This window comes from Pithys albifrons, chromosome Z, assembly GCF_047495875.1.
Source record: "Pithys albifrons albifrons isolate INPA30051 chromosome Z, PitAlb_v1, whole genome shotgun sequence".
Classification (NCBI taxonomy): Eukaryota; Metazoa; Chordata; class Aves; order Passeriformes; family Thamnophilidae; genus Pithys; species Pithys albifrons.
This window is the reverse complement of record NC_092497.1, coordinates 80,978,975-81,000,698: the sequence shown is the minus strand read 5'-3', so window position 1 is coordinate 81,000,698 and position 21,724 is coordinate 80,978,975. Positions and strand designations below refer to the sequence as shown.

At 42.5% G+C, this 21,724-nt stretch overlaps 2 protein-coding genes across 3 annotated transcripts in view; both read left to right on the top strand.

Moving 5' to 3' along the window:
• The first annotated feature begins 6,237 nt into the window (after positions 1-6,237).
• Positions 6,238-6,978, top strand: LOC139685063 (basic proline-rich protein-like). The gene has a single exon (XM_071581582.1). The coding sequence runs from the start codon at positions 6,238-6,240 to the stop codon at positions 6,976-6,978; it is 741 nt and encodes a 246-aa protein (XP_071437683.1).
• A 2,783-nt stretch (positions 6,979-9,761) lies between these two features.
• NAA35 (N-alpha-acetyltransferase 35, NatC auxiliary subunit) overlaps positions 9,762-21,724 on the top strand; it is a 24,024-nt gene continuing 12,061 nt past the window's right edge. Inside the window, exons 1-12 of one of the 2 annotated variants that reach the window (XM_071581514.1) lie at positions 9,762-9,866; positions 11,106-11,249; positions 12,833-12,866; positions 14,199-14,313; positions 15,946-16,020; positions 17,160-17,327; positions 17,684-17,750; positions 18,447-18,490; positions 19,071-19,121; positions 19,863-19,946; positions 20,565-20,679; positions 21,179-21,357. In XM_071581514.1, the coding sequence (XP_071437615.1) occupies positions 11,126-11,249; positions 12,833-12,866; positions 14,199-14,313; positions 15,946-16,020; positions 17,160-17,327; positions 17,684-17,750; positions 18,447-18,490; positions 19,071-19,121; positions 19,863-19,946; positions 20,565-20,679; positions 21,179-21,357 (1,056 nt within the window). In that variant the 5' untranslated portion in view covers positions 9,762-9,866; positions 11,106-11,125. The remainder of the gene's footprint in view (positions 9,867-11,105; positions 11,250-12,832; positions 12,867-14,198; positions 14,314-15,945; positions 16,021-17,159; positions 17,328-17,683; positions 17,751-18,446; positions 18,491-19,070; positions 19,122-19,862; positions 19,947-20,564; positions 20,680-21,178; positions 21,358-21,724) is intronic. The other variant, XM_071581515.1, reaches the window with a different exon arrangement.

Genomic DNA, 21,724 nt, shown 5'->3' with positions numbered 1-21,724 from the left:
CCCTCAGGGAGCACCCAGTCCCTCCCCCTGGGCGGGGACTCACACAATGGGTGATTAACTCTGGGAGCCAGGGGGTGTTGAACTGTTGATGGCCCATTAGCAGCTCCGCCCCCCTCAGGCTGGGTGTGAAGGTGATAATGGCTCCCTGGGCAGCTGCTGCTAATGGCCCATTGACCTTGGGGAATGAATAGAGGGGGTAGAATACACAGCTTTGATCACCCCCACACAGGGTTAGCTGGTCCCACCTGCTGAACTAGGACACAAAGAATGCAGAATGTGATTGGACAGGGAGGCTGCATTTATCTTGATTATTCCACCTGAAAGCTTGTTCCATGCAGAACTATTTTTACTACCTAAAGATTTGGTTTTGAAAGGCTAAAGGTCATTGAATAATTGAACCTAGAGTTTGGGGGGTTTTTGGCACATAAATTGATTTCAAGTTTAGGATTTATTTGTGCAGAACAAGTTTACCTTTAAAAAACATGCCTGATGTGTAAATGCAGTAGCAGGCCATTGCTGTTCTCTTAACAATTCTCGCCAATTCAGATGCCTTTTACTGACATGAGATTGCAAGAATCTATCATTATTTGTTTTCAAACACAACACTGTGTGCAAAATTGAATTGTTTATTCCTTGAATCTTTTATAGAGTTAATAATGTTAACCCAAATCCAATTCCAAACATTTATCTGATTCTATGTAGTTAATATAACAGTTCAGTATTCCTTTGATTTCACAAAATTTTGTAATATTTCAAGTAAAATTTTTAATAGTCATATAACACCTTGGCAAACAATTCACATTTTACTCAACCAGAGCAGATCATAAATCTGTGGTGTTTTGAAAAAAAATGGTGATAGGAAATTATACAGCCATTAAGTAAATGTTTAATGGGGAGCCAGGCATGCATCTCTGAAAATAACAGCAACAGTAATATTGTCTTGTGGAGTGGAATTTCACACAAAATTAAGTTTCTAGGTTTGACCAAGTGACCCACCTAGTGGATGAGGGAAAGGCTGTGGATGTGGGCTACAGTAAAGCCCTTGATACTCTCTGCCACAGCATTCCCCTGAACAAACTGGCTGCTCATTGAGTGCATGGGTGCAGTTTGCTGGGTTAAAAAGTGACTGGATGGCAGGGCTGAGAGTGGTGGTGAATGGAGTGACATCCAGAAGGTGGCCAGTCGTTAGGGGGGTTTCCCAGGGCTCAGTGCTGGGCCAGTCCTGTTTAATATCTTTACCAATTATTTGGATGAGAGTATGGAGTGCCCCCTCAGTTTGCAGATGACACCAATTTGGGTGGGAGTGTTGATCTGCAGGAGGGCAAGAAAGACTTTGCAGATGCATCTGGACAGGTTGGATCAATGGTCTGGATCAAGGCCAAGTGCTGGGTCCTGCCCTGGAGTCACAACAACACTACAGGCTTGGGGCAGAGTGGCTAGAAAATGTTCCAGTGGAAAAGGAGATGCTTGTTGACAGCCAGCTGAACATGAGCCAAGCAATGAACTGAGTGACAGGTTACCAACATTTTGCAGAGACACAAGTTTTCAGACAAAACCAGGCTCCTCACTCCCATCTGCATATTTATAATCTGTTAAAAACCCCAAAATATTTACTACTAAGTTACTAACTAAGCAGTATAATATAACTTACAGGATCAGACACACAGCTAAAATACTCACAAGTAATTTTAGAAGTTAATGTTCACCCCTCTGGGAGCAGACAAGGCTTGTAAAGCATTAGAACAGACTGCCTGGGGAAGTAGTGGAGACATCATCTCAGTAAGTGTTCAAATATGGCACTTTTAAGGACATGATGTAATGGTGAGCATGGCGATGGTGCTAGGTTAGTTGATGGCTGGACTTGAAGGACTTTCCCAGATTTAACAATTCTCTGATTCTATTATAAAAGAAAGGAGAATAAGAAAAAGCTCTTCAAAATAATTAAATGGTGTAGGGTAAATAGCTCTTTTCCAGAAGATATTACTATCGAGGAGGCAGTTATCTTTCACTAAGGAAGCTTTCCTGCCTGGAACAAGGCATCTATCCAGACACAGTTTTGGGATGTTTCTCTGCATGCATTCCCTGGGCACAAGAGAGATAACACTCACAGATATGCTGCAAGGCCTCGGCAGTTCATGGGAAGCCAAGGCAGTGAGAAATTATGATGAAGTCAAGGAACGAACAAAAGCCTGGCCTTGGCCTTTTACTCTGAGGCCCAGTGCTGCCCTACAGTGCTGTTAGAATCTATGAATTTTCAGTGTTCTCGCCTCTGAAATAAACCTTTTGAATCTTTTCCACTGCTTGCTGTTCTTTGGGGGAATACCTGCAAATATTTTGCTTTACAAATGGGTTGCAGCATTAAGCATTATTAGATCCTATCCTGATCCTTTGTAATTATCAACAGATTAGTAATTTTTTTTCTATTAAAGCTTAACCTCTATTAGTTAAATCTGCCTTGCCTGTTACCATACTCCTGTGTACTGAACATATCCCATCTGTTCCAGATAATGAACACAGCTCTCCTTAACTCTGAAAAACAATCACTCCTTCAGCACTTGACTACATACTTGCTGAGGAATTTGTTTCTGGTTCTTTATCTCTAGATGTGTCATACATATCTTGCTAACAATTACAACATTCCGTATTTCTCCAACATTGCCTCTGCTCATTTTCACCTTTGAGAAGATCTTTGTTTCCTGTTACAGGTGTACTGCCATGCATAAAAGAATTTGAGTTCAACTTCACATCTGTGCTTCACTTAGCTACTTTTGCTTTTGTAACACTGGGAATTAAATAACCCATCAATATTCTACACACAGAATTCAGAATGTTTAGATTCATATCTTGATGGATAATGTTCATCCAAATGTTCTGGAGACTGGGAGTTGGAAGAAGTGAGTGCCATTTTTCAGTGCAGAAAGGGGACAGGTTTCTAAAAGTGATGCACTGTGTTTCACAGCTTCATACCAAGTCAGCCACTTTTTTTCCACATGCCTCCTGATAATGACATTTAATATATATATGCAGGATATTAACACAAATCCTCCCACCATGACCCAACAAAACCAAAAGTGAATCTCATCTATTTCCGTCAAACAAGAACCTCCATACTCACAGTGTAAAGAAAAAAGGAATTTATACGTATCATTCTCAGCCTATCTGAAGGTCACTTTCTTTCTATTTAGGAAAGTATTTGCATACTTCAAGAAATCTCCCTTTTCCTTTTCTCCCTGCACCAATTACTTCATTAACATGAACATCCAAAGCAATGGTAAGTTCCTGAAAAATCAGTGGTATTTTAAGCAAGGTAAAAGATAAAGCTTCAGAAATGACTATGAAATTTCTTCTTGAGGGAAAGCTATGAAGATATCTTGCAGCAGATGACCATTTCCACAGTGGACTTAGAGCAATTCCTGAGGGAGAGCAGGGTTCTCTGTGCTATTCAGAAAATGATAAGCAAACGATATAATTTTGTACCAACAGGTCAGTAAGTAATATTACACATTTCAGATTCTTGATCTTTAGATCAGACTACGGAGACATCTCTTCCATCTGCTTCCATTTAGTTAATATGCTTTAATAGCATCCACAGCATGAAAAGACTACATTGTTAACAGAAGTTACTGGTGAATCATGCATTTCCATTTGATTTAATTGACCTTTGTGCAAACAGTACTTCAAAGGCTGCAGATGTCTCTTTGCTTATGCCAGTCAAAATTCCTTTTACAGGATTTTTTTTTCTAAGCCACACAGTATGTGACAAGATTGCTCATTTCTTAAGTATTCTTAAAAAATCATGCTTTAGTATAAGTTTCTGCAGTGTAAATAGACACTCTGTATCACAAACTCATACAAAATGTATCACCAGCTTCAACATTAATGTAACGTCATTCTGGAAAGACAAAAATAGCAGGTAGTCAACTGACTACACCCCAAACTGGTACATGGTTAGCTGAAGTTTTCCTAAACAAAGCAACCTATTTAAGTCAATATATAATTGTGTTTTCTTACTGTATTATAGGAACAAAGGTACTCCATAAATAATACTGAAGCAAGTTCCTCATAATTCTTAATCTACTCCCACTTCACCAAGAAGGAAGCACAAAACACATTTTGGACACAACCACCAAGAATTATCTGGAGGTTGCTCTTCTGTTTCACTTAACACTGAGAGTAGGGATTGAAGTTCAGCTTGCAGCAGTGAGGAGCCTGATGGGCTTAAGCAGAAAACCATGGTCAACAGAGGCTGAGACAAATCCCATCACCGGGGACTGCACAAAGCCTGTTGATGTTCAACCATGTTGGATTAGCTGTCTTTGGCTCCAACATAGAGGTAGACTTTAAGATGAATGTTATCAATTCATGTGTTCTTCCCCCCATGTAAATCCCTGTTATTGATAATATTAACTAATTGTGCAATTTAGCCAAAATTTGTATAATCCCCTAGTTAACATGTTACCATAATCTGTCCTCCTTATTAGCATGTACTGCCTGTGAGACCCTTAAATTGCATGTCACATCTTCAATAAAGCATTCCAGTTTTTACCCCCATATCTGGGATCATCAGTTTTTAGACTTTTACAATCGAGGACTACTTTGTGGATCCCACACACATGTGCTTGACTAAGAAAACAAGGGATATTTCTGTAATAAACTCCAAGGCATTTTAAATACTAGTGACTTTTGTAAACTACCTCCATAAAAAAGAAGTAATTCTGTGTGCAATCTAAAAATGAATAAAAAGTGATTTTGTTTCTCTGGATGTTCCAATATGCATATCACATGTATGTATATGTATGGCCAAACTTTGTGGATGCAGATTTGGGAAGGGCTGTCCCCATGTGGGTGTGCCCTTCCAGCCTGTGCAGTGGATTTTTTAGGTGAGGCTCAGCGTGTGCAGAACTGGCCCCATATCACATGTACCAGAAGTTAAATCTGTCCTTCACAGAATTCTGCCAAAGCACTTCATTGTATTGTTTCAGCTTGAAATGCTTTGATGTCCTCAAAGGAAAGCATCTCAGGTTAGGGGTTATTGCAGTGAACACGTGTTAAGTTTTTTAACCACTACAGGAATTTCACACACACATAAGCAACCAGCTGTTCATTTTTTTAATGTCTGGTATTTTTGCCAAGAGAAGTGATAATTCCTTATATTTATTTACAATGGATCCATTGCCATGATTACTTCACAAGAAGCAGCTTATAATTGCTACCAGTCTCTGCAGAGCCAGGAATAGATCGTTTTTAATGGAAACATCTGTGACAAACTTCAAACAAACTACTTTTTCAGAATGTAATTTTTGTAAAATATTGGTCTTTCTAAAAAACTATAATAGTTAAATGATTATTAGAGAGTATATAGACTTACAGTCCTTCTCTCTTGAAATTAAAAGTGGAATGCACAAGAAAACCAACTATCTTTCTACAGAACAGAGTGCTGGTCAAGGTATCTCTGTCTTCTCTACCAAAGATAGCTAACTTTCACTTACAGATATCCTAACCACCATTAGGTTCAATAATAATAATAATAATTTGTTCTCTACTACTCTAACATTAAGATCACTACAAGATGTCTTTATTTATATAGAGTTGCATGCCACCCCTGGAATTACATGTAAGTACAGTGCAGCTGTGAACCATGAGACAGACACTGAAGTAAGGACAATTCTTTCAGATAAGAGTAGGTGCTGTCATTAGTTTAACAGGAGCTCTCACTAAGATTTTTCCTCATGCTTTCTGCTAAGTACAAATGCTCTGCTTATGCCTGGTGAAAATGAACGGTGACGGATACAGCTGGTGTTTTTATTTTAAAATCTAAATGGTTTCACAAAACACTGGAAACAAAATCTACTTAAGGTAGGTGTACTTGGTAAGTAAAGCACATTCGCTACTGTCTTTTATATCGGTGATCTTGTCCAGAAAATCTGTAAGCATGCAGTCTGTGCTCTAAAACCGCAGTTCCCTAAGGCATCATCTTAGGTCATCTGACTTCCCTCCCACCTACAGAGATAAACAGCACGTCTCCGTAAACCCTGAGAAAACACGCAGGTAACCTCTAGCAGACGACGTTTCATGACAACGGAGAGGTAAAAAGAAAGGGGAGGGAACGTCAGACACAGAAAAAACCAACCAACCAAAACAACAACAAAACTCTCCAAGTCTGCTTCCAGTTCAGGAAACTGCAGGAATGCTACACGTACAGCTGCTCCGCGCCCTGCGCTCCGCCCCGGCCCCAGTATGGCCCAAGCCCCACCGCCGCCCCGGCCCGGCCCTGCCCCAGCCCCAGCGCCGCACGTGCCCAGCACCGCCCCGGCCCAACACGGACCCGGCCCGGCCCTGCCCCAGCCCCAGCACCGCCCGTCCCCAGCACCGCCCCGGCCCAACACGGACCCGGCCCGGCCCCAGCACCGCCCCGGCCCAACACGGACCCGGCCCGGCCCCGGCCCCGCCCCAGCACCGCCCCGGCCCAACACGGACCCGGCCCGGCCCGGCCCCGCCCCAGCACCGCCCCGGCCTCGCCCCAACCCCGCCCAGTCCCAACCCCAGCCCCGCCCGTCCCCAGCACCGCCCCGGCCCAACACGGACCCGGCCCGGCCTCGCCCCAACCCCGCCCAGCCCCAGCCCCGGCCCCGCCCCGGCCCAACATGGACCCGGCCCGGGCTCTGGCCCCGCCCCAGCGCCAGCCCCGGCCCCACCCCGTTCCAGCCCCACCCCGGCCCCGCCCCGGCCCCCGCACCGCCCCGGCCCAACACGGACCCGGCCCGGCCCTGCCCCAGCACCGCCCCGGCCCAACACGGACCCGGCCCGGCCCTGCCCCAGCACCGCCCCGGCCCAACACGGACCCGGCCCGGCCCTGCCCCAGCACCGCCCCGGCCCAACACGGACCCGGCCCGGCCCTGCCCCAGCCCCAGCGCCGCCCGTCCCCAGCACCGCCCCGGCCCCCGCACGGCCCCGGCCCAGCCCCAGTCCCAGCCTTAGCCCCGACCCGCCCCAGCCCCAGCCCCGCCCCGGCCCCAGCACCGCCCCAGCCCCCGCACGGCCTCGGCCCCACTGCCTCTCGTCCTGTTGGCTGGCACCACCGAGATGATGCCAAAATTCCTGGTAAATTCCGGTCGATAAAGAACTGCTGCAACGGTTTTGCTCTGTGAAGCAGCAGGCATTTGTTTTATTAACGCCAGTGGGGAGACAGAGGTTAGCAGTGGATGACCCACTCCTCGCCCCGTGCGGTGTCAGCTTACACGCTTTATACACTGCTCTACTACATATGCAAAGCAATGGACTGAGGAATGCAATACATACGCATGAAGTAAGCGAGAACTCTTCACACATCTGCACAGCTGGGCGTAACTGGGGTGGCGCTTTGAATTCTTGAGTAGGGGTCTCGCTCTTCTGCCTCACAGGTGCTCATGTCAGGGCTTCTTCCTCGCTTAAACTTTTAACCTCTCTGCTGGATGCATGCTCTGCTCCGTTGTTTTCCCCGGTGATGCCGTGAGTGACCCTTCCCCCCAAAAAAGGACTTCGAGCCACGTTAGTGCAGGGTAAGATAAAAAGTGAAGGTCCTTTAATATCACAGGGCCTACAGCCCACAGGAATACAGGATGACAGGCATGTGCCCCAGTTCTTGTTTCCATGGCTTTTATAATAAGATCCCTCCAATCATTGCTTTACACATTTCTCAGTCCAGCCCCAGTCCCACCCCTGGACCAACCCCTGGAATTGGGTCTGGGGTCGTCAAGACCCTCTGTCTTCATCAGCTCTTCTTCCTCAGGCACACAAAGGTCTCTTGGAGCTCATCCAGTTCTGGCTTTTGGGTCACTCTGACCTGTGTTTATGTTTCATTCTGTGGCCCTTCTGATATCCTTCAGCTCTACCTTGGAAAGGAGTCTAAACAAGATTAATTAACTAAAGGAATTTGAGCTCCCTGTTCTGGGACAGGGGTAGTGATAGAAAGGCATTAAACTTAAACTGTTAGAAATATTAACCCTCTAAAAATCTACAACTACTGTGTTCCTAAAATCTACAAAATGTGAAAATCAGAACAAAAACCCCTTTGGCATCAACGGAAAGCCCTAGCTTGTTTCCTCAGTTCTCCAGCTGCTTTAGCTGAATTTTGATTGGATAACCTTGGATTAAGTTCTATTTTAGCTTCTGCTGGTACCATCTGGAAAGATACATTTTCAGCTAGTGAATTCCATAGCTTGTAACTTTTCTCACATGTACAATCAGAAAGCTCCCCTCCAACCAAAACTTAAAATCTCGTAACTAAAATCCCCAAAGTCATCATCATCATCATCATGGCCAGGCTTCGTGAACGAAGATTTGAGAAGGGCACTACCCACGCTTGCTGCAAGCTGTTGATGGCTAAAAAGGGCAATACGGGATAGGCAGGTCCGGTCACAGAAGGCACAGGGGAACATCTCTGTCTCGGTTTGAGGGGAAAAAACCAAAATGTTTTTACCCACAAGCAGGGGAGGGGCCTCCTCCACGATAATCACACCACTCTTTATCAAATTTAAGAAAAGGAATTTTAATACAAGAAGGATAACTGCTATATATATATATATATGTAAACAGACTAGTGCAACCCACTTCCCCAACACCACAAGAGAAAGAAAAAAAAACAAAACAACAACAAAACCCAGCAGGTTTTCCTCCGGGAGGAAAGGTTATACTTAAGTGTCCATGTCACAGCCCGGCTGGCTGCAGAGTGAGTTTCAGTCCCTCTCCAGCGAGACAGACGAGCAGTGAGCTTTCAGATGGACTCAGTCTCTTCCCCCTGTGTTCCCCGTCCAAGAAGCAGACAGGTACGAGCAACCAGCAGCAAATCCAAGGCAGGCAGCAGCAGCAGCGCGGCACGAAAAGCAGTCAGGGGTAGGCAGCAGCGAGACAGCCAGGAAAAAACCCCAGCAGTTACCAGCAGGGCAGCTGCCTCCTTGGAGCCCCCACTCCCCCGTTCCACCGAGCCAAGGCTGGGGAGAATATCCAAAAAAACCCAAAAGAGACAAACCTGCCCCCACCCCAGCGACCAACAGTTAACTGCTTCTTTTGTTAACCGCTGGCCTGGGCAGTTAAGTGGCAGGGGAGAGAATTTACATAATAATCCCAAACTACAACAGTCTCCCTGGGTGACATTGGCAAGGAACGGTTCTTTCTGCATTGTCTTTTCTCCTCCAGACTGACTCTCCGTGTATTCTCAAAGGAAGCAGCAGCGTCGTGAATGGTGTGTCTCCATGAATCCCGATTGGAGGCCAGAGTGGACCACTGGAGGCAGTCAATATGGCCAAGGCTGAGGTGTTGTTTCAGGAAGTCCTTGTAACCAAAGTTATACTAAATATATATATATAAAAATTAAGCCAAAGTGTCTTATTTATACAATTTCTTATCAGAGAAGAACCTGGCTCCAACCTCGATTCCTCCCCCTCTCCCATATTTATGCAGCGTTCGCAACAGGACCTGGGCAGGGAGGCTCTCCCCTCGCTGAAGGGCGGACCGGCAGCGCCCGCCGGCGGCCCCGGCGCACCCTCACACCCCTTCCCGGCCTCTCCCGCCGCGCCCGGGGGCTCAGGGCGCCCGCGCCAGCCCCGCGCTGGGCAGCCCATCGCCACCGCCGCTCCGCTCGCCTCGGCCCTGCGCCCAGAGGCAGAAACGGTGGAGCCCATCGCCGTCGCCATCCCGACCCCGGCTCCGCTCCCGCCGCTCTCGGGGCGACGGCGGCGCAGGCGCGCCCGCGGCGGGGCGGGGGCTCCGGTGTGCGGCTGCGCGGGCCGGGCCGCGGGCACTGCGCGTGTGCGGCGGCGCAGCCTCAGGCCCAGGCCCAGGCCCAGCAGGCGCGGTGGCAGCGGCGGCAGCGGCGGCGGAGCCGGCGGGTGAGGTCGGGGAAGGTGCGGGTGGGGTTGCGGGCAGAGCCAGCTCCGTAGCGGAACAGAGGGAAGGAGGGATGGCGGAAGGAGGGAGAGGGGCAGTCCGTGGCGGCGGTGCCCGTGCCCCGCAGCGCGCTGGCCCTTGCCCTGCGGCGGGGCGCAGGGGCCGTGCGGGCAGGCTGCCGTGCCCCCGCTGAGCTGCGCGGACCTGGCAGCGGCCAGAGTTGGATAACCTGCAGGAAGAGGAGAACCCGCGAGGCCTAAATTTCCCGAAATCCGGAAGGGAATTTAATTTAATTGGGGTTTTTTATGTAATTCGTCATCCCAGCCCACTGAGCCTGCAGCGCCTGCGATCGCTTGCGAGCTGGTGCCATCCGGACGCCATCCTGACGGGGAGATGGGCCGAGGGGACCCCCGGGCTGTGGCGTTCAGAAGCCTTTGGATGTCCCCATTTGTTTTTGTTTATTCCTGATGCCGGTCTCCTGCCACGGGACCCTTTGCTCGCAGCGGCTGTGATGAAGCTGCTCAGGGCTCGCCGAGCTCGCAGCTGTCTCCTGCGAGGGACGGGAGGGGGGTCGGTGCTGGCCTCTCACAGGCTGGCCGAGAGAGCCTGGAATGCCTCAGGGCGGACCCCGTGTTGAGAGGTTGAGAAAGCACAAAACCAGTTCGAAATAACTGGTCGGTGGAGGTTGAGACTTAATTCCAGTCTGAAGTTGCTTAACATTTGCGCCGTAATTTTGATACTGCTTTCTGCTGAAGAAATCAGAGAAAGTAAGTCCCCTTTCACGAATTAATTTCAATACACGTCACATGAATAACAGGCTCGCTTGTGATCAGTTTTACAGTTCCCTCTTTTTAATTCTTTTTGCAGAACAGTAAAAGGATATATAGCCTAATAGTATAAAAAACAAAAAAAGAAGTGGTATCTGCTTATGTTTTAAGGGATGACTTCTTTATACTTCCCATTATATTTCTAATTTGACAGTATGCTATTGTGAATCTCTGTCCTTAGTTTTTGAGGTTTCACAGCCTAAAAATTAGTTTTAGAGTAATGATGAGTAAGAAAACATTTTTTTAAATAGTTTTTATTAATAAGGTTGGGTTTGTTGGTTTTATGTAACAATAGCTGTTTAAATAAAATCAGGTTAATAAGTATCTCTTTCTCACCCAGTTCTTGAAAAGAAAAAAAAATATTGCCATGAAGGACTTTCTCTAATTTGTGCACATATATGGTGTCTGTGATAGGGATTTAAAGGTGCAACATCATGGTTATGAAAGCTTCAGTAGAAGATGATGATTCAGGATGGGAACTCGGTATGCCTGACAAGATGGAAAAGAGTAATACAAGCTGGATAGATATAACCCAGGATTTTGAAGAAGCTTGTAGAGGTGAGTTGTAGTCCTTGTGTTCTGAGAAAATCTGGAATCCTTTGGGGGACTAAGAATAGTTATTTGAGGTCTGAGCAATGGTTTGACCCAGGTTCAAGCTTTAGATGAGTGAGCTACATTGATTCTTTGTTAACTGTGAGCCAGCATCACCCCACCCTGCTTCTTCCAGATTATGTAGTTTTAATTCATGTTTTTTGTCTTGTGCACTTTTGCACCTGTTTTTTTCCTTTGGAAAGATTTCTTCCTGTCTCTTCTGCCAAGTGGAAATGCCATTCATGCACATTTTTAACTCCTGTATATTTTTGGATTTCTAGGGTCCAAGAATTAATTTAATTCATCAATGCATCATTTTTCATTTCTGAAACAAGGCTGAAATTCTGAACTGATGTTGTGGTGTCCCAGTAACAGGGAAGCAGTTGCTTCCATTTAAATAGTGCCTTTATTGTTGTTAGATTACTGCTAGTTTACAATTTTTCCAATTGACTTTATGATGACATTAGTGAAAAATAAATATAAAACTGTAGCTTACCACTCACCATGTTACAGGATGGTAATCACAATTCCTGTATGCCATCAAATAGTTTCTATGTATTAATTATATCTGTGTGCCCATCAAATCTATCTAAAGACTTCTTTAAAAGTAATGAGGAAAAGCAAGCCTTTCAGTAATCTTCCCTGGACAGATTAAGACATCTGGACAAAGGAGCACAGGAAACAGCTGATGCTACTGTTTCATAGAGTAATCATCATAGAATGATTTGTGTTGGATGGGACCTTGAAGACCATCTTATTCCAACTCCTCTTCCATGGACAGGGACATCTTCTACTAGGCCACGTTGTTCAGAATTCCATCCAGCCTTGTCTTAAACACTTGCAGGGATGGGGCATCCAGACCTTCTCTGGACAACCTGTTCCAGTGTAAATCCCTCTTTCAGTTCAACAGTGTTTCCCCCTTGTCCTATGATTGCAGGCCCTTGTAAAGAGTCCCTCCACAGCTCTGTTGTAGCTCCCCTGTAGGTATTGGAAAGCTGCTAGAACATCTCCCTGGAGCCTTCTGTTCTCCAGGCTGAACACCCCCAACTCTTTCAGCCTGTCTTCATAGGAAAGGTGCTCCAGCCATCCAGTCATTCTTGTTGCCCTCATGTGAACTCACTCCAGCAGAACCATGTTCTGTGCTGGGGACCCCAGGGCTGGGTGCAGCACTCTGGGTAGGGTCTCATCAGCAGAGATTAGAAGGGCAGAATCCCTTCCCTGGCCATGCTGGCCACACTGTTTCTGATGCAGCCCAGGATATTGGCTCTGGGCTGTGAGTGCACTGGGTGTTTAGTAGTTCTGAAACCTGATTAACTATTGGAATAACAGAGGAATTAGGGAAGACTGTGAACCCCTGAGGCTTTTTTTAGTCTTTCAGTCTTGCAAGTGCTTTGTAAGTAAAAACAAACAAAAGTGGAGTAGAAATGTCTGATCTGCTTCCCACACATTGTCTGTTAGTGTAACACAGTTTGGTGAGTGACAAGACTATGCTGGAAAAGTTGTGCTAGTAGGATGATTGTAATTATTTCTTCTGTCCTGTTTCTTTGTAGAACTGAAGTTAGGGGAACTACTTCATGACAAGCTGTAAGTATGCATGTGGGATAGTTCTTGTTTTTAAATAGGATTAGTGCAAACATGTTAATGTTTCCTAATAAAAATTTTTACTTTAAAAGAGATAGTTGAAGTGTTTAGAATGTCATTCATCCTCAGCTGCACCTGTGTGAGTGCTGAACGTTGCATTTTCAGTGATCAATGTGTTTTAGAAGTTCGTAACACATCTCACAGTCAGTGGTGAGAACACTACTGAACACACTGAACTATTTTATGTGGACATGCTTTTATACAAAAATGCCAGAACGACTTTAAAACTTTAAATTTGGTTGCCTCAAATATTAATTATCAAGTTTAGGACACACAATCTCTATGCTTTAATGTAACTTAAATGACGTGCTAAAACAGAAAGTGAGAGATCTGCAGATTGAGGAAAAGTATATTTTAAAAACGGGTGAAAGACTTTCTGCATTGGTTAAAGAAGGATGAATTTAAAGAATTTAAATCTTTTAAAGATTAAATTGTTTAACTGCACAAGTCTGTTCATTTGCATGAAGAATAAATGTGCTTATTTGAGTCTAATGGCTCAGAAAACAGGAGCACACTATTAAATTAAAACCTGTTTAAAAATGTATGCAAGGATGTCACCAAGCAGTTACTCTGTAGAATCAAAACGTGTTTTCAGGTTTAGTTTTATGCATAAGAGCATTTCAGAGCAAATAGACTTTTCAGAATTTATAAGTGTGACACATGAAATAATCTCTTTATAATATAAAGACCAATGCAACTGTTCTGATGAATGTCAAATGTACCAGCAGTGAGGCATTACATTCCTTCTTCTATAGTTGAGTCTTCATTTAGTGTGATTCTTCTGCAAACTTTTATACCCTGACTGCAATTTCAGTATATATTAGCTTGTGTCATGTATATTGTCATTAGTTTGTGGGGACATATCTTACTTGTTTTTTTGGATGTGGTGAAATAAAGAACAGCTTGTTCAATTAATATCAGTTGATTATATCATCTTTAAAAAATGCTATGTCATTATGAGGTGTATAGGAACAAGTGTGCATAGATTTAGTAATGTGCTATTTAGCTCAAGAGTGTTCTTCAGCTTTAAAAAAGGGCTAATAGTTTTCTTCTGCTTTTAGCCATCTATTTTCCTACTAAGTTGCTGAGCCATCCTCAGATTCCTGAAAACCTTGATCTCTGAAGATCAGTACTAATGTGGATGTACCTTATTGTCTGTAGTCAGAATTCAGTTTACTCAGTTTGTCATCCTACGTTTCTACATTAGTTTGTGAAGACTGTTGTGTATAAAAAAATTACCTTCTGCATGTTTTTCTTTTTTCTCTGTGTTCTTAGTTTTGGTCTCTTTGAAGCCATGTCTGCCATTGAAATGATGGATCCGAAGATGGATGCTGGTATGATTGGAAACCAAGTTAACAGAAAGGTTCTTAACTTTGAGCAAGCTATTAAGGTTTGTGTGAATTTCCTGGTTTTGCTTACACTGTCTGTAAAAATGTCCTACAGTTTTATCAAATTACAGTTAAGCACAATTCAGCATAATTAATGTTTTAAGTGTTTACCTGAATTTTTTTCTTTTTTTATTTTGGATAGTTAACTAAGAAATAGCTTGGGGTGTTTACTTTTTTTTTACTTTTATTACCTGCAAATTCACAATGATACTTACTGTTCAGTGAAAAGTACTGTGAAATTATTTGATATTGATATGTCATGTAAATATATTTCAGAAATGGTTTTGCAAGTCACCTTGTGCTTCCCCAAAAGGTGTCTCTTGTGTGAGTATTTGTTAGCCCCCGTTTAACCTGAATGGAAACCAACTTCCTTACACAAGCCAGAAATGAACATTTATGATACTGTCAGTTTATTAGCATTGAACAGAAGCTGGCTAATTTAACAACATGGACAGTGATGATGAATTTTGGATTTATGATCAAGGTAAATTTGTTTAGGGAGATTGAGAGACTTTCTGTTATTTTGGAAAAAAGAATGCATTCATAGGCAAAAGTTTTTTTTATAGTGAGCTTTGTTTCAAATGTACTAAGAGATCTCTGCAAAATATTGGCCAAAATCATATAGAATATATGCAGAACTGCATACATTGGACTGTCACAGGTTTGGCCTGGCTGTTGCCAACCATGGACTGGCCCCCCTTCCCCCTCCCAGAGCCTTCCCAGCAAAGGAAAGGAAAGAAACCTGAAAAGAAACGCACTCTAAAGAAACTGAACTGAATAAAAAGAATAAATTATATTTACTAACATTTACAAACCACACTGTATACACAATACACAGGATCCCACCTCCCAGGGGAGAGGGGAAGGGAGAAAAGGGGATTGATTAGCCAGAAAATAGGGAAGACACCAACCCAACCCAAAGAAACCGAATGAATCAAAACAAACACAATTAAAAACCTCAAGGAAGGGGAACAAGAATGAAACAATCTCACCCAGGACAGGAGAACCACCAGGCACCGGAGGGACCAGACTCCAACCACCTCCCTCCAGCTCCTCCGGCAAGGACCGGGAAGCAACAACAAAAAACCACTCCCCCCCTGCTACGTGGAAGACACGTGTGGAACACTTGTAACTTCCTTAGATACAATGGTTACTGAGGAAGCCATGGGGCAAACCATTACATGGACAAATAAAATGGTCAGAGTAGATCTGCAGCCTTTTTGGTCCTGACCTTGAAGGCAGTAAAGCTGTACAGGTATCTTCAGTTTGAAAGGCAGTTTTCAAAGAATTGGCCCTGCATATTGTTCCTTGTTCTGTCTTTATTATGGTTGTACATACTGATTTTAGTGTTGACACTTAACAGGTTTTAAACTTCCATTGTTGATTCAGGTATCAAAACTGTTACTTCAGCATTCTCTTTGAGTAGCTTTATGTTTGGTCAGTGTTCAGCACAATGTGGGAAGGCAGAGCTTTTCAAAATTTGAGACACATTGTGTATCTGATCACTAAAGCTCTAGAGGCATACAGTTACTCTGAAGTCTTAAACAAATTTCAATTTCCAACTGTACAAATAAGTTGTGTTTTCCCTATATGCTTGCATAGTGTTTAAGAGGGTTTTTTCCTTGTTTTCTAAGGATGGCACCATTAAAATAAAGGATCTCACTTCACCTGAGCTGGTAGGAATAATGGATACATGTTTTTGCTGTTTGGTAAGCATTTCTCTGCTCTTAAAGTTTGATGGTTTGGCTTAGAAAATACATATATTGTATTTTAATTTCCACTTAGTTGTTTGCATTGGCTATTATAAAAGTCACAATATTGGGGGTTTTTTATTACTTTCCTCTAGGAAATGTGGAAGGTAACTGGTAGCATTTTTGAATGATTTAAAAAGGTTTTATGGTTTCTGGTTTTACGAATGATTGTTATCTGATTGCCTGCTGTGTATTGATGTTTGACTGTGCTGGAAGCTGAGTGTGCAGTAACCTGTAGCACTCTGTTGCTCCTTTCTGTATGACCAGAGCTGACTGAGCTCACAGGGACATTTTGAAGAAAGAAAATAAATCCATTTAGAAAAAATAAGTATCACTTACTTGGTAATTGTGATTTTTTTTTCTCCTATGCGTATGCTTTAATTTCCTCAGTAAATGATACTAATCTTCAATTACTCTTTAAAATTACATCAATAGCATTACTTTGTTTTTTAAAACAAATCAGTTCAGTCAAAAAGACATGTAAAGATTACTGTATATCTGATAAGGTGTAACATAATTTGTCTTCTGCCCTGGCCCCCAAATGCTGACGTTTTTTCTAAAGGGGTGGCAGTCAAAAGTAATGGTCTTACTTTGTTTTATGCTATTTCAAGATAGAAATTTAAGTTATTGAAGCTTTCCCTGTAGCTTAAAGCAACATGAAAGTAGAGAGAGGGGGGATTGTGAAAAGAAGCTTTTAAGTGACAGAAGTAAAAGAACATGCAGAATATTGGTGAGTTGTTTCATTGGCACTTGCATTTTTTAGTCAGTATTTGTACAGAAAAAGGTTGGAAATCTGATGGTCTCTTATTGTCATATCTAGGGCACAGAGATTAGACCTGAACATTATAGAAGAGGTTTATCCAACCCCAGAATTCTAGGCTTGTTATAGGCTTTAGTAACTTACTGTCTGCCACAAGCCAGCAGATGGACAAAGGCTGAAAGAACCTTCACTTGCTCTTTTTTGATAGATGGAAGGTTGCCATGCTAAGGAGTTCCTTAATGACTCTTTGAAGCACAGTGAGATGAAAAAAATAATGGATCTATAAAAACAAAGACTTGACTGTCACAAGTGAAATGTTTAATTTTCTTTTCTCTAGATAACGTGGTTAGAAGGGCATTCCTTGGCACAGACAGTATTCACTTGCCTTTATATTCATAATCCAGACTTCATAGAAGATCCTGCTATGAAAGCTTTTGCCCTTGGGATCCTAAAAATCTGTGATATTGCCAGAGAAAAGGTTAACAAAGCAGCTGTTTTTGAGGAGGTATGTGTTTCAGTATCTCGTGTGGTTAAATATGTAAACATTATGATAGGGTGTCACTTGATGAAAATATGAAGGGGATATTGGTATTAGGTATTTATACAGAAAATAATTAACTCAGGCTGGATTTCGCCAGGGGAGTCACCCAAACCATTGAGTGTATTCAGCTGTGTAGAATAAAACTGGGCATTTATACTCAATGGAGCTAAGCAAAAGCACACCCTGTGCACAGCCCCACCCCCAAAAAAGAAAAACCAGCAAAAAGCCCACAAACCAAAAAGTCAAGCCAAACCCCAACCTGTACATGTAACTTCAGCTTTTTATATTTCATTACATATTTTCCTTGATTTTTTTTTTAGGAAGATTTTCAGTCAATGACTTACGGATTTAAAATGGCCAACAGTGTGACAGATCTTAGAGTTACAGGTACAGTTTGTGCTTTCTGTTTATTTGGCCATCAGTTGCTTTCTCTTTTGAGCACGTGTTTACTTTCAGCCATACTTGATCAATTGGCACAAGTCTCAGCTGTTAAGTTTTTTTATTAGTCTTGTGGAAATTGCTGACTTCATAAAAAGAGAGATCAATTTTTTTTTCCTTGGTAAAAAAGGTTCAGCTGTCTAGTTGTTATGAGAAACAGAAGTGCTTTCAGATGTGCCAACAAGGTGGCTGGGCATGAGCTCATCGTGGATAGATACAGGTGGCTGGAAAGTGCACTGCTTGAATTCTGCTTTTTGGCTTTAAAATTTGTTGTCTTCAAAAGAGCTTGCTGTAGAAGAACATGCAACCTAGTAGTTCTACATCTGTGAATACATATATTATTAGATACATACATAAGTATTTATGCTAGTCTTTTGATGCAATATTTTTATATATCCTTTAGCTTTCTGTTGATTTTTGAAAAGTTTGTAAATGCTTTAGCTTTGGATCAGTCAGTCTATACTGATTGTTCAGTTGTTGCACAACATTCCTGTCATCCCTACAAGATCACTTTTTGTCTAGTCTCTGGGTAGTGAAAAGCACTCCTAAAACTGACTTTCCCCTGAAACCTGTTTTTTCCCCTGAGTGGTGTAGGTGTACCTGGGAATGCTTCTCAGCTTTCAATTGTGCTATGATTTTTTCCAGGTATGCTGAAAGATGTAGAAGATGACATGCAAAGACGAGTGAAGGTATTGTTTTCACATTTGCCTTGTCAATTATATTTCAAGTGTAGTTAACACAGGTTTGAGGGAGGGAGTTGGATTATGATGAATGCAGGAGGTTTGTGTCATTAAATGGTGGGGTTTTTGAAGAACTGCCATAATGGTTTGTGTAACGTGCTTTTAGTTTGCCTTCTGGCTTAAGGTGGTGAAGTCTTCAGACTTTTCTATACTTTAATAGTTGCTTCTTTAGTAGCAGGTGAAGTCATGATATAGGAGATAACACTGGGCTGGGGCACAGAAAGTAGGTATTTAACTTCTAGGCTTTAGGCAGATGTATGTAATGTTAAAGAAGTTACTCAGTTTTCCTTTGCAGTGTGAAATGTGCATGCACTTTGCTTGCTTATTTCAGTTTACTGAAGTACATCTCATTACTGTAGAATGGCTCTTCTTCAAATACCTGGATTATGTATTAAGAAATTTTGAACTTGAGAACTGATTTTTGGGCTTATTTACCAATTAGATGTATGTTCTGGAGGGTAAAGGGGTTTTATCAGCAGCTTCCCTTTGCAATTTTTAATAAATGATTTGACATTTCTTTTTCTTCTAGAGCACTCGAAGTCGACAAGGAGAAGAGAGAGATCCAGAAGTTGAACTTGAAGTAAAGAATTGTTTGCTTTTTTCCCTGAATTTATTGGCTGTTAATGGGATTTAAATGGGGTATACTCCACACCCATGCATATAAAAAGCAGCCTGGGGAGTGTGATTCACCAGTAGTGTGGTGAAGAGCTGGCAAACAGAGTAGGGCATGTCAGCCAGGGCATGCTGAGGCAGTTTGTGTGGCAGTTCACACAGGGAGGGCAGGAGTACTGTGTGAAGTTTGGCTGCCACAGTATAAGAAGGTTATAAAGTGCTCAGAGATTGTCCAGAGGAGGGCCATGAGGATGGTGAAGGGCCTTGAGGGGAAGCTGTATGAGGAATGGCTGAGGTCACTTGATGTCTTCAGCCTGGAGATAACAAGGCTGAGGAGAGACCTCATTGCAGTCTACAATGTCCTCATGAGGGGAAGGGGAGGGCAGGCACTTTTCTGTGGTGATCAGTGACAGGTCCTGAGGGAATGGCATGAATCTGTGCCAGGAAAGATTTGGCTGGATATTAGAAAACTACTTTTTGCTTAGAGGCACTGGAACAGGCTTCCTAGGGCTGTTGTCACAGCACTAAGCCTGGCAGAGTTCTGGGAGGGTTTGACACCACTCAAGTGCATGGTGTGATTCTTGGGGTGGACCTGTGCAGGGCAAGGAGTTGGGCTGGATAATCCATGAGTCCCTTCCAATTTTGCATATTCTATGATTCTGTGATTTAATGCTATTGCTTAGTAATTAGCAGTATAATTTTATTACAGCACCAGCAATGTTTAGCTGTGTTCAGCAGAGTCAAGTTTACCCGGGTACTGCTGACTGTTTTAATAGCATTTACGAAAAAAGAGGTATGTTCATGTGGGTTTCTGTGTTCACATTGTGATCATGTGAAATACTAATTTTTCATTAAGATCAGGCAATTATGCTGTAGATTGAGGAGATTTGAATTGATACACGTGCAGGGAGTGCTGGTAGCTGACATCATTATGACCTCACAGAAATACAGAATATTCATTACAAAACACTTAAAAATATTTATGGATTTCAAATTAGCTTGTCACGCACTTGAGCAAAAGTTTTCTTGAGTGGTTTCTGTCCCCTCCTGTGGATTTACCTGACATTGGGCAATATTTTGCCTGTCTCTGAAGAACTTAGCTTTTCCTTGCATGGGATACTGAACTTGTATCTAAATACCTTTGGTCTGAGAAGAGGAATATAATCATGTTCTGTGTAATTTGTCTGGTTTTTTGAACATAAGATTTCCCATTTACTGAGAGGGAAAGAACTTCATGTTTTAAGGTAAAGGAATAGAAGCACATGTTCCCCCAGGGTAGTCTTTCATATAGTGTTGTGGGTTTTGTTCAGAACTGGTTGTGTAAGAACATCAGAACCTAATACTGTTTTTTCTTATACTAGCATTAGTTATATAGTCAAAGTGTTGGTTCATAGTGTTTCCTGCCTTTCAGACAAGTGCAATTGCAGAAGCTCAGAAACTAATGACTCAGGCAGCTGACTTGCTTTCTGCCATCCACAATTCATTGCATCATGGTATGCAGGCACAGAATGATACCACTAAAGGAGGTGTGTATCAAATTACCCTATTTTTGACTCTCTTAACTATGCTTTCTTCATAAATATAAATACCTTTGTGTATTTAAAGGAACTTAAAATCACTGTTTTCTTTAAAGTAATAATTCTTGTTATACAAGTTGTTACAGATTTACATTCCTTGATTTTAATTTTATTTCAATAAGTGGTGGTTCCCCTGAAAGCAATAATGTTACTTCATAGCCAGAGATAATGTGAACTTTTCATTAAGTGCACTGCACTTCAAATCAGTGTAATAACTATTTTAAAACAGGGAACAGCACCTCACTGTTTGTACAGGTATGTGTTGAGCATTGGAGTTTTTTAAAATAATGATTGACTTAATTGAGTAGTTAGTCTCTGGTAATTAACTGTCAGTTAAAAAATTCATTGTGGCCAGTTGAATGATGTGTATTATACTTGCAAGTTTGAAGTAAGTTCTGAAAACAAGACTTACACAGAGCTTTTCTCTGTTTCTCTTGTCCTTTATTAGATCATCCTATTATGATGGGCTTTGAGCCCCTTGTTAATCAGAGGTTGCTGCCACCAACTTTCCCTCGATATGCAAAAATAATTAAACGGGAAGAAATGGTCAATTATTTTTCCAAACTAATAGAAAGAATAAAAACTGTATGTGAAGTAGTCAACTTAACTAATTTGCACTGTATACTGGTAAGCACGAATATTTCTTATTTACTGCCAAAAGTAAGATCTGAAAATATAACTCGCAAAAATTCATTCTATATATACCTGCTGTTGCTCTCTGGAGAGAAAACTGAGCATTATGTATGTATTTGGTGTTTCTTACTGTTCTGTACAATTTCAAAGTTTACTGTCTTTCCTGATACTTAATATGTTTCTTTTTTTGACAAAGACCTTTTCACATCTCAAACCTCCCACCTTTCCTGTGATTTGTAAAATAGTTACGTATGTTAGTGACAGAGGCCAGGCAAGTTTCTTTGATTGAAGAGCTGTATCTGCAGCATCAGAACATAATTCTTCGCTATATGTCTGATTTTTTCAGATTAATTTGTTAATT

Coding starts and splice junctions, on each gene's coding strand:
- LOC139685063 (XM_071581582.1), top strand. CDS start 6,238: ATGGCCCAAGCCCCACCGCCGCCCCGGCCCGGCCCTGCCCCAGCCCCA.